The 16,280-nt window shown below is 40.3% G+C and overlaps 1 protein-coding gene across 1 annotated transcript in view; it reads right to left on the bottom strand.

Moving 5' to 3' along the window:
* Positions 1 to 16,280, bottom strand: part of MTR (5-methyltetrahydrofolate-homocysteine methyltransferase) — a 114,363-nt gene that overhangs the window by 15,985 nt on the left and 82,098 nt on the right. The window contains exons 23-24 of the mRNA XM_012660154.1: positions 7,709 to 7,776; positions 7,012 to 7,132 (exon numbers count right to left, since the gene is read on the bottom strand). Of these exons, the coding sequence (XP_012515608.1) occupies positions 7,012 to 7,132; positions 7,709 to 7,776 (189 nt within the window). The remainder of the gene's footprint in view (positions 1 to 7,011; positions 7,133 to 7,708; positions 7,777 to 16,280) is intronic.

Below are 16,280 nucleotides of genomic sequence, written 5' to 3' on the forward strand. Positions count from 1 at the left end.
TTCCACAGTGCTTTCCAGAGAAAGATGTCAAGGTACTTACTTACAAATACTGAACTTCAAATTTCCCTTGTAAAACATCAATGACATTTTCCCCCATCCTAAGATGGGGAAACCAAGCCCAGGCTGTACGGAAGTCTGTGACAAAATGAGAAAGACCTTGTCCTCAGCTCTGCCAACAAGGGACTGAACCCATGACCCAGTGCTCATTAGCAGCCTGTCTGACCTAAGGGAAGTAACCAGTACCGGGAAATCGCACTTTGCTGTCGTCAAGGTCAAGTTGAGTTTCTTCCTCCAAACGAGGAAGGGCCCTTGAGGGACCGGCAACCAGGCAGAGGACACAGGACACGGCTGTCTAGCTGCTGCTCTCCTGTTCGTGGGAGACACCAACATTCTGCGACCCCAATCCCACACTGTACTTGTAGTAAGGAACCCCAAACCCGAAATTCAACACAAAATAACATAGGCAAAAGCAAGAAAAATATTTCATACTAAGACTGGCTCAGCTCCAAATCCCAAACTCTATTGCCAAACTTGAAAATGTTTGTACTAGGAAGAAGAAGTACCCTCTAATCCTTAAAATTACCTAATTAACTAAAGTGCAAAACAAATTTCTTTCTGATTACTGGATGTTTACAGCAATGGGGTAGGCTACATGTCTACTGTTTCGTGATAGAACATAACAAATTAAAGTGAGGTCTGAAAACATGCGTGGTCTCCCTTACAGGAGTTGAACCGGGGCCCTGGAGACGGGGGAGTGTGGACTGGCCATGATCCCACTTAGAGGGGGCCGGCAGCAGACCCCACCAAAGGGGCAGCACTCTTCCCCAAGTCAAGTGCTTTCATATTCTTTCCCCTCAACTAAAATGTATTTTTGTTTGGAATGTTATCCAGAGCATGCTATTATATGAGAAAGAAATAAAGTAGTAGAACGTTATTTTTGATGCAATTTCATTTTTAAAAAAACAAACACCAACACTCTCAACCTGCCCCAACCAACCAATCTCAAACCTAAGTTTCTAGATATTTAAAAAAACACAGAGGGCTATACATCAAAGTGTCCACACTGGTTACAAGGGGGTCAGAAGTGAATTGAAGGTGGGAAGGGAGAGACTTGATTTTACTTTACATTCCTCTAGTTGTCTGACATGTTCTAGTAAGTGTGGATTCCAGAGCTAATTTTTAAAAACCAGGAGACTATGAAAGGTGTAATATATGCATGTGTTTTTAATAGCGTTTTTTCCTTCTCAGGCAAAGCTCTAAAAACTCGCTCACAATGAGACAGACAAGACCAATTACACTTCACCTGTCCCACCTTTCTAAAAGCATCTCCATTCGTAAACGGGAAGCACAGGACAAATGCCTTAAGCCACAGGAACTGAACTGTGACATGGACATGCAGGCGCAAGCCAGAGACACCTTCTGCGCCTGGAGGCCAAGGGACAGGGCAGCAGGGGGAGCGAGGCCATGGGCCTGGAGCAGTCAAGTGAACTCCACAGCCTCCTGAGGACTTGTTTTGTGCCCAGGGTTTACCCAGAGACCCAGGATTGGAAGGTATCTTGGGTATGCTGCGAGAGGCGGGATTTTCAAACAGTAGGAAAAGTTAGAAAGAAGAAGCTGCTCCCAGTTTTAAAACAGAACACAACTCAGACCAAGTTTGCTTTTTCTTCTCCATATGGTAAGCTTCTTGCGTGCATGAATGTACCTCAACATAGACATTCTGTGTAAAATACAGATTCTGAAAGAAGCATTATTTTAAGCCTGGTGACACTTGTGTGACCTTTCTCTTACAGAGAACCAGTGCAATTTTAAATATCAACACAATATTTATTAAGGATTCGTGGATTCTCAGTCAATTCTGGCCAATTCTCTATTTGACGGTCTTCTGGACAAGGGCACTGAGGAGAAATGGATGGATTCCACTATTAAAAAATAAATAAAAGCGAAGTGCTGCTTTCCAGCATAAAAACTGACAAGGCTAGATGACCAGAGGCGTGGAATTTGAGTTTGCTTAGTCACTGAAAGTACTTCTGGTTTCCTTATAAATAATCTGACATTTGGTTTCCTTATAAAATAATTTGATTCCACTTTTTTTCTCCTAAGCTTCTATTTATGCAAACTTCTTGTGCTGGAAGACTTTTTTCTAAAGTCTAAAAAGATACGAAATATCAGAATCTGTCCTCCCCTTCCTACATACCAAGAGCAAAGGGCTGGACACTGGGACTGACTCTCAATCCTGTCTCTTCTAAGTGTCTCATGGACACGTGGGATTTAATTCATCACCCCCCACACTTGCCAAACGGGCACTGTGGTGTGGACCTCAGAAGATCTTTTTTAATATTACAAATAAGAATGGGTACTCTAAGCATTAATTTCACATCATACCCTATTCCAGAATTAATTTATAGTCTTTTACATAAATATAGCATGACCAACACTTAAAATTCAGTGAGAAAAAGGAGAGAAAGGGAAAACAGAGATGGGGAAATAAAGACAGAATCAGGAGTGAGATTAGCATATAAAGTTCATTCCATGAAATCCCATATACAGGCCTGAACTCTAAGTTTCCCTGTAGTCAATGCAAAGAGGAAAATAAAATCACTTAGGTGATTCAGTACCTTACTTCCTAGCAATTAAAAAAAATCAGAAAATTAACTCAACCTTTGACCAATGTGACTTCCTGATGAAGTCTCTAAGTTATTAAAAAAAAAAAAAAAAAAACCCAGCCAGGCGCGGTGGCTCGCGCCTGTAATCCTAGCACTCTGGGAGGCCGAGGCGGGCGGATTGTTTGAGCTCAGGAGTTCGAAACCAGCCTGAGCAAGAGCGAGACCCCGTCTCTACTAAAAATAGAAAGAAATTAATCGGACAACTAAAAATATATAGAAAAAATTAGCCGGGCATGGTGGCGCATGACTGTAGTCCCAGCTACTCGGGAGGCTGAGGCAAAAGGATTGCTTGAGCCCAGGAGTTTGAGGTTGCTGTGAGCTAGGATGACGCCACAGCACTCTAGCCAGGCAACACAGTGAGACTCTGTCTCAAAAAAAAAAAAAAAAAAAAACCCACAAACACACACACACACACACACACACAAAAAAACCTAAAAAAGACATTTTGCAATTATTGGCTATAAATCATGGAAAAATTGAAGGCTGACTGCTAGATCTTAGGCTCTGGAAAAGTTCTACAGTGAACAGGACCAGATTTCCATTAAAGTCATCTGTAGCATCTAATACCAAAACTACTCATATTATAGGTAGGAAGAGTATTCAGTTTTCTATTCTCTTATAGCTAAAGGTTAAAAAAGGACACTCCAAGCATATTTCCACCCATAGTTAACTCCAAATCTGTAAACTCTTTGAAACTCTCCAAGGAACCGCCCACTGGACATCCTTAACCCTCATTTGAAGTGTCTTGGAGGTATAGTTCTAATTCTATTCATACTACGACAGGCCACTGATGTCTGGAAAAGCCATAAGGTTATATCCCCTGAGAGATCTGTTTTCTTGAAAATGTGGAAGTCCTGAGCTAGTTATCATCTGTTCAACCACAGTTAGCAAAGGGAAGAACAGGCCATTGCCAAGTCCTTAACAGGTACATAGGAAGTGATACTAAGGGTTCTCGGAGGGGCTTCTTAGACTTTCAAACTCCTTTCTAACAAAGCTGGCTCTCCTAGGCCTGGATGATGTTCTTATCTAGATGCAAAAGGCATTAACCATAAATGAAGAGATTGATAAATCAGACTTCATAAAAATTAAGAGCTTTTGTTGTCCAAAGACACCAACTAAGACAGCAAAAGGCAAGCCACACTGGAAAAATATATTTGAGATCAATATGTTTTTAATAAAAGGCTCGTATCCAATATAAATTAAAGGATGTGTACAAATCAATAAGAATAAGGCACAATGCCCAATTTTTTTAAAAAAGACATAAAAAGTATATGCAAATGGTCAATATTCCTATGAAAAGCTGCTCAACATCATTAATCAGCAGAGAAACACACATGAAAACCATATCGAGATATTACTACATCCACTAAAATGGATAAAATTGAAAAGAATGTGGAATAACTGGAACTTTCACAATTGCTGGTGGGGATGTAAACTGATACAATCACTTTGGAAGACTACCTGGCAATAGCTAATGAATATGATCATATGCATATCCTATGATCCGGCAATTCTGCTTACAGGCAGAAATACACACACATGTGCATCAAAACTCATATCCATAAATGTTCACAGCAGCATTGTTTGAGATAGGCTCAAACTGGAAAAACCCAAATGTCCACCAACAGCAGCAAGAGTATGTAAGTCACGGTACATTATACAGTGGAATCCTACACTGAAATGAAAAAAACCCAAAACGACTGCTGTGACAAGGTTGGATCTCGCAGACAAGATGTTGAGCAAAAGAAGCCAGACACAGAATACATACAATATGACTCCATCTACATAAAGTTGAAATGCAAGCAAAACCAACCTATGGTGATAGAAGAAAGAATAGTGGTTACTTTTTGGAAAAAATGACGGGGTGGGGGAACCTGGTGAGGTTTCTAGGTGCCATTAACGTTCTACTCCTTGATCTGGGGGAGGTTACATGGGGGTGTTCTCTTTTGAAAAACCCTTTTGGGTCGTACATCTATATGACTTGCGTACTTGTTGGTATGATTGTTACACTTCTGTAAAGTGCTTACTTAAATAAGAGAGCTTGATAAGGCACGACTCCAGGTCTCAGACCTCAACCACTGTCACCACCTAGAATGGAGTCAGAGCCGGGGAAGTACATACACTCTGAAGTTCTTGGAGGCCGCCTGAGAGTCTGTCTTTCAAAGGCTGCTCCAGCGCCACAATGTAGAAGGGGGTGGTTCCTGGGAAGAACTGTTACCTACTAGCTTTTATTTTCCAAGTAATTTTCCAGAAACTGCAACAGGCACGGAAGAGAAGAGAACCAGAAAAGGCAGAGCTCGTGGAGAAAGGAAGCATTGGAGAGTTGGAAGAAACCTTGGGAGGTGATGAGACCCCACTTTCTGCCTTCAGGCCAAACACATTTACAGTTTCCCAGACAATGAGAATGGATATTTTGTAATAACTGAAGAGATGGAGGTGATTTCCCATCTCAGTAATTCTAATTTGACATATCAGGTTATAATTGTTAAGAGTCATTAATAGTCTAATTTTGCCAATGATGTATCTTGAGAGGCTAGTCATGTTGCTTCTGAATGATTTTTTCTTTAATCTGGTAGCTCTTACACAGTAAAAGATATAATAGAATGGACTATTTGGTGAAGTTCCAATTTGCAGAAGTAGCAAACTTCTGATCTTGAATTTCTGAGTGGGGTGTGCTACCATATAAAAAGATTCTTACTTTGAAGCCAGCATCACATTTACATAACTCACAATGTATTTTGAGTTTAAATATTATTTATTCTATTTGACAACAGTGATTTTAAAACATCTTCCGTTCTGATAGTAGTTCATACATCCTCCTACCGTTCTCATCAGTTACCCCAGACCACGCTCATCAAAGCCCCAGCTATCGAGGGCTGGTCGCATCCCTTGGGAACAACTCTGCCACTATCCTAGTAGATAAGTCCTCTGTGGAAAAGCAAACCCAGCGATGAAAGTTAAACTACCAAGTCCTTCAAGTAGGAAGAGCAGTTAATGGACAAAAGACACATAACATGGCAGCTACTTGTGAAAATGATCCATTCAGATTATAAATGGTATGATGGTTAATTTCTGTGTAAACTTGGCTAGGCCACAGTATCCAGTTTTTAATCAACTACAGTCTAAATGTTACTGTGAAGGTATTTTTTAAGATGTGATTAACATTTTAATCACTAGACTCTGAGTAGAGCAGATTGCCCCCCACAGTGTGGGTGGGCCTCATCCCATCACCCAAAGGCCATAAGAAAAAAGACTAAGGTCTCCTGTCTACTCTCCACCCCTGCAAAGCAGAAGAAATTCCACCCCCAGGCTGTCTTCAGACTCAAGAAATAAACGCTTACCTGGGTCTCCTGTCTACGGGTTTCAGACTTGCCAGGCCCACAATCACATGAGTAAGCCAATGCCTTCAAATAAATCTCTTATTCTTTCTATATATAAACACACCCTATTGATTCTCTTTCTCTGGGCAATCCTGACTAATAAAAATGGCTTAACATACAGTTGTTTCTAGTGCAAAAGAAACTCTAGAATACCAGACATCTATTATATTTTTGCATCAGAAAAATAAACTAGATGCTATGGGATGATTGAGTTCAATGCTCCTGCTTGATACTATTCCCTGCCAAAGTGAACTGTGCATTAACAGGCTAGTACCCATAATTTACGTACCTCTCACTAAATATCACTGTGATCATGATCCCAGGGAAAATCTGGCAAACCAAATAATGGTCACGTGAACAAACCTGAACTTTCTCCTCCTTACGTCTAATACCCTCTTTACATCTTCAACCCAAAGGTTCCCCAAAAGTTCCCCTTTCAGAAACAACTCCCCCAAAGTGACAGTTTCGTTTGTTCTAGGTAGATGGGCTTTCTGTCTCTAACTATTACACGGCTGACATTTCTTCAGTGGAACTTGTAATTATTCAATCAGATACCTGCTTCAGGATAAAGATTGGGCAAAAGTTCAAGCAATGTCTTTGTGCCAAAAAACACAACTTCTCCTCTCGGTTTGATTTCAAGAAGAGGTTAAGAGTTCATTAGAATTCACAGGAACTGAACGGAAGGCGAGAGCATTAAGGAAAAGATAACTGCAAGCTAAAGGAACCCAAGGAAAGGCAAGGGGTAGGAATCACAAAGAAGTTTCCTATAGTATGCTCCAAAAGTACTCTGGCTCTTGCCCAGGTGAAGACTAGAAAGTTTATGTGTTTATATAATAAGGAGCCAATGTACTAAGCATAAGGGAAACAAAACAAAAAAAAAAACAAAACAGGTTTTACCACTGTTTTTAAACACCACTATTTAAGAGAATTTAAAGTGAGCTAGCTCAAAGCTCATTGGTAGGACTTACCTCGAAGTGGTCGCTCCTCCAATCAACAATGGAATCTTTATAGCTAACCTCTCCATTTCCTTGGCAACAAAAATCATTTCATCCAGGGAAGGAGTGATGAGTCCTGACAGGCCAATTATATCTGGTATTTTTGAGAAAGAAAAAGGACAGTGAGGAGGATGAGAGAGGAAAAGGGCGAAGACCCACTTTTAAAATTTTGTCATAAACACCAAAAGACCTAATACAAATTCCCAATTTCCAATTCTAAGACATTCTTTCTGACTAGGAGATTTCAATTTATTGTTTGTTTTTGGTAGCAAATAAGATTTAGAACTTAAAGTTATATAACGCACTTGCCATGTTTTAGAAAGCCATGCAATAGAAGTATCTTGGTTCATGATTTCCCAGACTCAAACATGTCAGTGTTGGAAGAAACATAAAAACGACTCCATACAGAAAAAAAAACCTAACGCAATTGTTCTCTTCTAAGAAGCCTGTCCCCATTCCCCAGCTCCAGAGCTCCAAAGGAGTTCCATGGTTTTATTCACCTCTCTCAGCTCCTATTATAAATGGCAACAAAAGCAGCCCCACGCAGGAGCTGGCACCTGATTGTCTGAAAGTCCCACAGATCCCGCGTGGGCTGGGGCGTTACTATTCACCGACAGACCCTTGGGGAAGCGACATTTGCGGAAATGCCCAAAGTGCAGGCGCACAGTACCTGCTTTGTGGTCGAGAGCGGCTTTCAGTATCTTATCGCAGGGAGTCATGACTCCTAAATCAATAACTCTGAGGCACAGAAATGAGATGTGAGACAATTAATGAGAGCCCATTAGAGACAAAGTCGAAATGAACATTCTTATGTAAACTGGAATCACATTGAAACGCTCACTATCGACGATTACTACCGCTACCACCACCATTTATTAGGTGCTTACTAATTAATATGCCAGGCACTATGCTAAGTTTTACTTTACTGAGATACAATTCACATACTATACAATTCACCCATTTAAAGTATACAATTCAATGGCTTGTGGTATATTGTTATTTTTTTAAACTATGGTAAAATATATATATTACTTTCCATTTGAACCATTTTTAACTGTACAGTTCAGTTGCATTAATTACAATTTCATTGTTGTGCAACCATTACCACTATTTATGCCCCAAACAGAAACACTATAACCATTTGGCAGCAACTTCTCCTTCTTCCCTCCCACCCGCTACCCCAACCCCTAGTAACCTCTATTCTACTTTCTGACTGTATGAATCGACCTAATCTAGATATTTCGTATGAGTGGAACCATATAGTATTTGCCCTTTCGTGTCTGGCTTATTTCACTTAGCACAATGTCTTCAAGGTTCAATCCCATTTCAGTGTTTGTCAGAATTTCAGTCATTTTAAAGGCTGAATAACATTCCATTGTATAGATATAGCACATTTTGTTTACTGATGCATCTGTGGATGGACACTGTGCTAAGCTTTTTGCACAGCAATCTCAACGAACCCTCAGAGTAACTAACTCTGGGGTGCAAGCGCTACCGTGGGCCCCATCTGAATGAGGAAGGGCCCAGAGAAATTAAGTAACTTGTCTAGCCACACAACAGAGTAGCAGCAGAGTTGGGATCTGAATCAGGACACCAAAACCCATTATCTTATCCATTTAGGCCAATAAACACTGCTGAGAAAGTTCCTCAAAAAAATATCTGTTGAACATGGAAGGCAATGGGGAGGATAATCAGGAAGAGGTCAGGTCCTGAGCAAGACTCAAAGGAGAGGCTGACTCTGGGAGCAGACACACAAGAGGGGGCCCAGAATTGGGGCACAGAAAGCCTGGAGCACACTCTCAGACAACAGAATAATGCCAGAGGAACTTCGGTTCCTGGAGGAGAGCTTCCTGGAACTCAGAGGAAACAGGATGTCTAACCGGGAAAATGTTCTGTGGACTACTCTTCTATAACATTTTACATTTACAGAGTACCCATGACGTCAGTCATTTTTATGATTTAATTTTATAACAGTATTTGTTAAAAGATATTTAAAAACTTACAGCATGCATTTTCACTTATTTCATTATGTCAGCAATTCTTAAAATTAAATAGACAAAAATGTTTAAATAAATTTTTAAAAAGAATGCTTAAAAACGACTGCATGACATAACATCAGCTGGTGATGGGGACTGCTGGACCCTGGGGCAGGAAGGAGACTTGCTTCTCTCCGTATGACCTTTGACACTGCCAGGTTTTTAGGTGGTTCTCATATAACTTTTAAAAAGGAGTTTGTGTTTTTTTAAAAAGTAAATTAGCACATATGGAATCTTCGGTAAAAAGTAAGACAATTTCAAATCAATGATAATTACAGTCAGCTTGTTAGCTAGCTAACCTGGTAGCAAATGAATGCGAGAGGTGTTGATGACATCACCATGCGAGTTATAAGAAGAGTGAGGTGGCACCACACGCTTTTTTAAAAAACATATTGAAGAAAGTCTAGTAACTGGATCTTTTGTTAAACAATGACTAAGCATAGACTGTTGTACATAAAACTAGGGAAAATTGCATATTGCTTTTAAATCAAGAAAAAAGGCATACATTTCAAAGCTGATCTTTTCAATGTATGTATTTTTAAAATTCGGTTAAAAATCATCACTACAATGGCAAGAATCATCTTGTTCTCACCGCTTTTTCTTGTTTTCAGCAGTGTTTCCTTCAGGAATGTCTTAAATGCATGCTTGCCTTATTTAAGGAAGAGCACGGAGGTCGTTGTGGCTCGAACAGAAATGGGGAAGGAGACAGGTGCAGGTAGATGAGTTCAGAGAAGGAGAAGGCCAGGGCCTGCGGACTGCACATCAGAATCATCGGAGGACCTTCTCCCAGAATCAAACAAACTGAAGCTTGGACTCCACTCCCCAGAGATTGTGATTTCATTGGCCAGGGGTGGGGCTCTGGCAGCTCCCAGGTTACACCCACTGATGGAGGGCCTTGCAGACCACTGGTTGGTGGGGGGTGGATCTGGGTCTTACTGAGAGTGAAAAAGAGAAGTCACTGGAGGATCTGAATAGCAGCGAAGAAATCTGACTTAGAATTAACAGTTTCACTCTGGCCTGGAAGAAGTCCAGGGTGGAAGCAGAGACTGGTTAGGCTTCTGCAAAATCCAGGCACCAAATGAACACGTGTTGGCTCCGTGGGGAAGCAGTGTAGGCAGTGAGGGGTGGTCAGATCCTGGAAATACTGTGAAAGTAGAACTGGTGGATTATAAGTGAGTTATGAGAAAAGAGATGAGTCAAGATGACTCAAGGGTTTTGGTTTGAGCAGCAAGAAAAATGGAGTTTCCATTTATTGTAACAGGGACGGTATTCATAAGATGGTGGCAACTAGTTCAATTTTCAAAATATTAAGTTTGAGGTTTCTTTAAATAAAAAAATGGAGCTCTCAGGTCGTCAACTGGATATGCAAGTCTGGCGTTTGGGGGAGAAATCCGCACTGGATATAAAATTCGGGGCCTGTTAGTATATTTGACGATACTAAAGTCATGAGATGGGATGAGATGACTTAAGCCTGGCCCAGGCCTGGTTACCCAAGGTGTACCCAGCACCAGCACTACCTGACAGCTCATTAGAAATGCGGAACTGCAAGTCCAGACCTACCTTATCAAATCTAACTTGTAACAAGATCCCCAGGTGCTGAGAAGGCACACTGAAGTTTGAGAAGCACTAACCTAGACATCTAGACAGTGAGGAGACACTGAAGAGGTCCAAGGGCTGACCCTGGAGTGTTCCTGTGTTTAGGGATCACTCAGAGGAGAAATGAACAGAAGAGTGACAACCACTGGTCAGTGAGGTAAGAAGATGACTGGGAACAGTGAGCTGGGGGCCTGGGAGACAAGTTCAATTTCTAACTTATTAGCCTGTCTTCAAAGATGTCTTGTTGGGGAAACTGTCAAATATGCTATTAATTAGAGGAGCACTTCTCAACATTTTTTCGCACTTAGAAAATGATATTGAGAGTACTGGGATACACAGAGGGTGCTCACAGCCTTGGCAACCAATCTAGAACTGAGGCCCTAGCTTTACCCTCGAGCAGGAAAGAGGATGAGTTTCTTGGCACCTCTGAGTTGAGAAAGTGTTGGCAAGCTCTGGATTAGAATACAGTGTGACACATGCTACCATGGAGGCATTTACAGCACGCTAGGAAGGCCTAAACTGAATGACAGTTAGAGGCATGCCAGGGGCGATGTCTGAGTTGAATTTTGAAAAACAAAGTAGCTATTAGCTAGATGAAGGAAATGGTGGGAAGTCTAGGTAGAGATCAACACCATGAAGTCCAGAATCATGAACCAACTAGAAGTCCCTGGGGAACCTGGGGCCTGGAGAGGAGGGCTTGGTCAGCTCTAACTCTGCCTTCTGCGCCTGCCGCCATTCTTCCCATCCCCCTCTCCATTCCCTCTCACCTCCAGCACACGAACCCCACCTGCCTTCACTCTCCCTTGGGTCCCCTTCACCCCTTTGAGCCACACCACATGTCTATAAGCCTCTCCCTAGACACATTCTTTTATTTTGCCACATGAGAGACTAAAGAGAATAAAAATGAAAGTTACAGAAAATGTTGATCTTATAATCTTCTTTCTAAAGAGCTTAGAACAGAGCTATAATTGCAAGCATTTAATTTGGGCTGCTAATTCAGAAAAAAAAAATGTGAGCTGCACTAAATGCTTTAGCAAAGGCATCTAACACTATTTAAGAATACATAAAATTTGGGAAATAAATACTGTAATATGAGACAAAAAGTCCTTTTCCTCTACAGAAGATATTAAAAAGGAAAATACAACTCTGCACCTGCGTCCTGCTAAGGTGCCTGACATTTGCTGTCGCTTCACCCTTTATTTCTCAGCTAAGGTGACAGCCTGTCTACTGCTCCTGCAATTCACGTGTGCCACCACTAGATGGAAGTGCCCCACCAGTCTGTGGTCCCAGTCACGGCTTCCAACCTGTAATTAGGCAATGTTCATGGGGTCTGCTGCCATTGCTACTTTTTAAAAAAAATAAAACAAATTCTTGAAAGTTTGCCCTCCAAAATATAATGGGTCAAAAGCCTCTAAATAATTATCGGTGAGCATTTGAGGTGCTAAGGAGAGATTGCCCTGGGCTTAGACAGTCATTTTCCTCACTCAGCCGAACACTCCATTACACAGCTTCAAATTGTTTTCATGCTCAGCCATACAACGCTTCTTTTCACTCATACCAGGGAATTATACTAAGAACCACCAGTTAAAATAGAAATATGCCTCATTATTCTTTTCACCGAATCCATATTTTTTAAAGTACTAGATGTATGATATATAATTTTAACATTTCTAATGATATAGCATACTTTTTTCTTATACGATTAAACAATGTGCATCTGTTAAATGGAAAAAGTCCACATTTGTCTTTTCTATCATTATTATTAGAGAGCATGTCTAAAATCAATTTTAATGTAAATCAAATATCTGATAAAAAATATTTCTAAATATTCTAAATTATTTCTTAAGGGAAATTTAGAATACAGGCAAACCTCTGTGATACTGTGGGTTCGGTTCCACACCGCTGCAATAAAGCTAATATTGCAATCAAGTGAGTAGCATGAATTTTTTGGTTTCCCAATACATATAAAAGTTGTGTTTATACTACACTGCTGTCTATTAAGTTTGCAATAGCATTATGTCTAAGAAAACAAAGTATATACCTTAATTTAAAAATATTTTACTGCTTAAAGAAATGCTAATGGTCATCTGAGCCTTTAGCAAGTCATAATCTTTTTACTGGTGGAGGGTCTTGCCTGTGTGTTGACTGCTAACTGATCAGGGTGGTGGCTGCTGAAGGTCGCAGTGGCTGTGGCAATTCCTCAAAATGAGACAAAAATGAAGCTCCTGCATCAACTGACTCTTCCTGTCATGAAAGATCTCTCTGGAACATGCAATGCTGTTAGACAGCTTTTTATCCACCGTAGAACTTCTTTCACAACTGGAGTCAATTCTCTCAAATCCTGCTGCTGCTTTATCATCTAAGTTTACATAATATTCTAAATTCTTGCTGTCATTTCAACAATGCTCACGGCTTCTTCGCCAGGAGTAGATTCCATCTCAAGCAACTACTTTCTTTGCTCAGCAATAAGATGCAACTCCTCATGTGTTCAAGTGTGATCATGAGATTGCAGCAATTCAGTCACATCCTCAGGCTCCACTTCCATTCAAGCTCTCCAGCTATTTCCACTACATATGCAATTACTTCCTCTACTGAAGTCTTGAACACTTCAAAGTCATCTATGAGTGCTGGAATCAATTTCTTCCAAATTCCTGGTAATGTTGGTATTTTGATCTCCTCCCATGAATCATGAATGTTCTTAATGGCATCTAGAATGGAGAATCCTTTCAGAATGTTTTCAATTTACCTTGCTTAGATCCATCTGAGGAATCACTATCTATGGCAGCTATAGCTTTACGAAATGTATTTCTTAATGAGACTTGAAAGTCAAAATTATTCCTTGACCCATGGGCTGCAGAATGATGTTGTGTTAGAAGGTATGGAAACAACATTCATCTCCATCAGAGCTCTTGGGTGACCAGGTGCGTTGTCAATGAGCAGTAATATTTTGAAATGAATCTTTTTTTCTGAGCAGTAGGTCTCAACAGTGGGCTTAAAATATTAAGTAAACTAGGCTATAAACAGATGTACTGTCATCTAGGCTTTATTGTTGCATTTATAGAGCACAGACAGAGTAGATTTAGCATAATTCTTAAAAGGCCTAGGATTTTCAGAATAGTCAATGAGCACTGACTTCAACTTAAAGTCACCAGCTGCATTAGCCCCTAACAAGAAAGTCAGCCTGTCCTTTGAAGTCAACCATTGCCTTCTCCTCTCTAGCTATGAAGTCCTAGATGGCATCTTCTTCCAATGGAAAGCTGTTTAGTCTACACTGAAAACCTGTTTAGCGTTGCCACCTTCATCAATGATCTTAGCTAGATCTTCTGGATAATTTGCTGCAGCTTCTACGTCAGCACTTGCTGCTTCACCTTGTACTTTTATGTCATGGAGATGGTTCCTTTCCTTAAATATCATGAACCAACCTCTGCTAGCTTCCAACTTTTCTTCTGCAGCTTCCTCAACTCTCTTAGCCTTCGCAGAATTGAAGGGAGTTCAGGCCTTGCTCTGGATTAGGCTTTGATTTAGGGAGTGCTGTGGCTAGTTTGATCTACCCAGACCACTCAAACTTTCTCCGTATCAGCAATAAAGTTGTTTCACTTCCTTTATCATTTGTGTATTCACTAGACTAGCACTTTTAAATTCCTTCAAGAACTTTTCCTTTGCATTCACAACAGGCTGTTTAGCACAAGAGGCCTAGCTTTTGGCCTATCTCAGCTTTTGACATGACTTCCTAATTAAACTTAATCATTTCTAGCTTCTCGTTTAAAGTGAGAGACATGCAACTCTTCCTTTCACTTGAACATTTAGAGGCCATGGTAAGGTTGTTAATTGGCCTAATTTCAATATTGTTGTTTTTCAGGGAATAGGGAGGCCTGAGAGAGAGACAGAGATGGGAGAAGAGAATGGCTAGTCAGTGTAGCAGCCAGAACACAAACATTTATGGATTAAGTTTGACGTCTTATATGGGCATGGTTCATAGTGCCCCAAAACAATTATTACAGTAAGAGCAAAGATCACTGATCACAGATAATCATAATAGATATCATAATGAGTGTGAAATATTGTGAGAATTAGCAAAATGCAACACAGAGACATGAAGTGAGCGCATGCTATTGGAAAAATGGCACCAAGAGACTTGCTTAATGCAGGGTTGCCACAAACCTTCAATTTGTAAAAAAAGAAATATCTGTGAAGCTCAATAAAGGGAAATGCAATAAAAAAGATATGCCTCGTATTGATATTAGACATTAAAGTTGTTTGCAAGTCAAAAAAATATTGGAAAGTAAAGTGATCCAGTACACAAAGTCCCAGCTTTGGGAATCAGAAGCCCTGCCACTTGCTAGCCGTGACACCATAAAGAAATCACTGAAGTTCTCTAAGCCTCAGTTTTCTCATCTGTAAAATGAGAAATCCAGTAACTCTGATGCAGATAGAGTAGGGTCAAAACCATGAAAAGAAAGGATGAAAGAAAAGAAAAGAACCAAAACAAACAAACAAAAAAAATGACAAAGAAAAAAATCAGTTATATACAATAAAAGCACTGTATAAATTATGATGTGGTACATAAATATCAGGTATCAGTAGACTCTAGGTGAAAACATCCCTACTTCTATGCAAATCCTCAAATTTGCAAATTCTATTACATCATATCATCTTCCTCATAAAAAAATTCATTGTCAAAATAGAACTATCCTTTTTGGCTCTTCACTTCTTTGTTCCTGACCAAGAAAAACCACCGTTATCATTTCGTGAGACTTACTGCATCAATGAAAATAAGTTAGGAAAAAGAAGGATTTGACACTGACTAGTTTGCAGGAGTCACTTCACTAGCTGGGTGATTCCCCCAAGCACACTAGCCTGGCACTGACACTCAGCAAAAGCAAACATTCCTCCAGAAGGCAGATCTCCAGCCGCACTTGTCTACTAGCTGACACCACAAAAATAAACTCACCAACGCAAGAGTCCATGTGTTTTGAGACACAAGCCAGAGGGCTGTTTGACAGGAAGTTTGCACGTTCATTTACACTTTTGTAAAAAGAAATCAAAGTTCTATCAGAAGATGTTTCTCCAGTTAGACTTATTAGCAAAGACAAGCAAACCCTCAATGCACAAGACAGAGGAAACCAACTTGCTGCAGGAAAGCCTCAGGCTTAATAAGGAGTCGTCAAAACTGCTGACGTTCATTCTAGTAGCACCCTGGAGAACCACCACACTTCTCCCTGGCCTCTTAAAATTGTCTTTAAGACTAGGGGAAAAAATATTCCGAGTATGCTCCTCTCAGCTAAGTATCCATTGATCAAAATAAGTAATGATAAAACACATGACAATGATATCTCAAGAATTGCTTTTAAGAAGTTTACCTACAAGTCACTTTCGTTAATGGTTCTTGTCCCATTATCAAGGTTGACTGTGTACCTGGCTATTTAGCCTCAGAAACAGTAAACTTCTGGGAAGGCAAAAAGTCAACTAACTCATGCTGACGTCTCTAACACAGGGGTGGGGAACCTGCAGCCTTGAGGCCACATGTGGCCTTCTAGATCCTTAAGTGCAGCCTTTTGACTAAATCCAAATTTTACAGAACAAATCCTTTTATTTTTATTAATACATTTT

The sequence above is a fragment of the Propithecus coquereli genome, unplaced genomic scaffold (assembly GCF_000956105.1).
Source record: "Propithecus coquereli isolate 6110/MARCELLA unplaced genomic scaffold, Pcoq_1.0 Scaffold66, whole genome shotgun sequence".
Taxonomy (NCBI): Eukaryota; Metazoa; Chordata; class Mammalia; order Primates; family Indriidae; genus Propithecus; species Propithecus coquereli.